This window comes from Myotis davidii, unplaced genomic scaffold (assembly GCF_000327345.1).
Source record: "Myotis davidii unplaced genomic scaffold, ASM32734v1 scaffold609, whole genome shotgun sequence".
Lineage (NCBI taxonomy): Eukaryota > Metazoa > Chordata > Mammalia > Chiroptera > Vespertilionidae > Myotis > Myotis davidii.
The window spans coordinates 2,250,263-2,250,686 of NW_006300164.1; the positions used below are offsets into that span (position 1 = coordinate 2,250,263).

At 73.3% G+C, this 424-nt stretch overlaps 1 protein-coding gene across 1 annotated transcript in view; it reads right to left on the bottom strand.

Annotated features, from left to right (window-relative positions):
* The window catches only part of LOC102761370 (collagen alpha-1(V) chain-like), an 89,263-nt gene that overhangs the window by 38,554 nt on the left and 50,285 nt on the right, over positions 1–424 (bottom strand). Inside the window, exons 11-12 of the mRNA XM_015572366.1 lie at positions 156–245; positions 9–62 (exon numbers count right to left, since the gene is read on the bottom strand). Coding sequence (XP_015427852.1) covers positions 9–62; positions 156–245 — 144 coding nt within the window. The remainder of the gene's footprint in view (positions 1–8; positions 63–155; positions 246–424) is intronic.

Sequence of the window (424 nt, forward strand, 5' to 3'; positions counted from 1 at the left end):
ACACTCACCGCGGGGCCCGGCGGGCCTGGGGGGCCCTCGCTGCCTTTCAGTCCAAGTGCTCCCTGCCAGGCAATGAGGTCGGGTCAAGGGCGCGGCGGGGAGAGGCGCCCGCGCTGGGCAGTGGCTGCTCCCGTCCCCACCGGCCCCTTACTCACCACTGGACCGGGGAGCCCTCGGTCCCCGGGGAAGCCGCGCAATCCGGGGGGGCCGTCCTTCCCGGGGAGGCCGGCGGGGCCTGGGTCCCCCTGAAATGAGAGCCAGAGGTGGTGAGCAGGGTGGGGCCGGGGCCATGGAAGCAGCAGGAGGGGGGACTTCCAGGCGCTGGGCTTTAAAGGAACCGGAGTCCCGACTGGACTCGCTGGTTGGCAGCTCCGTGCCTGGAGCGTGGCCCAAGCTGGCACCTGGGGGCCCGCGGTCAGGCCCC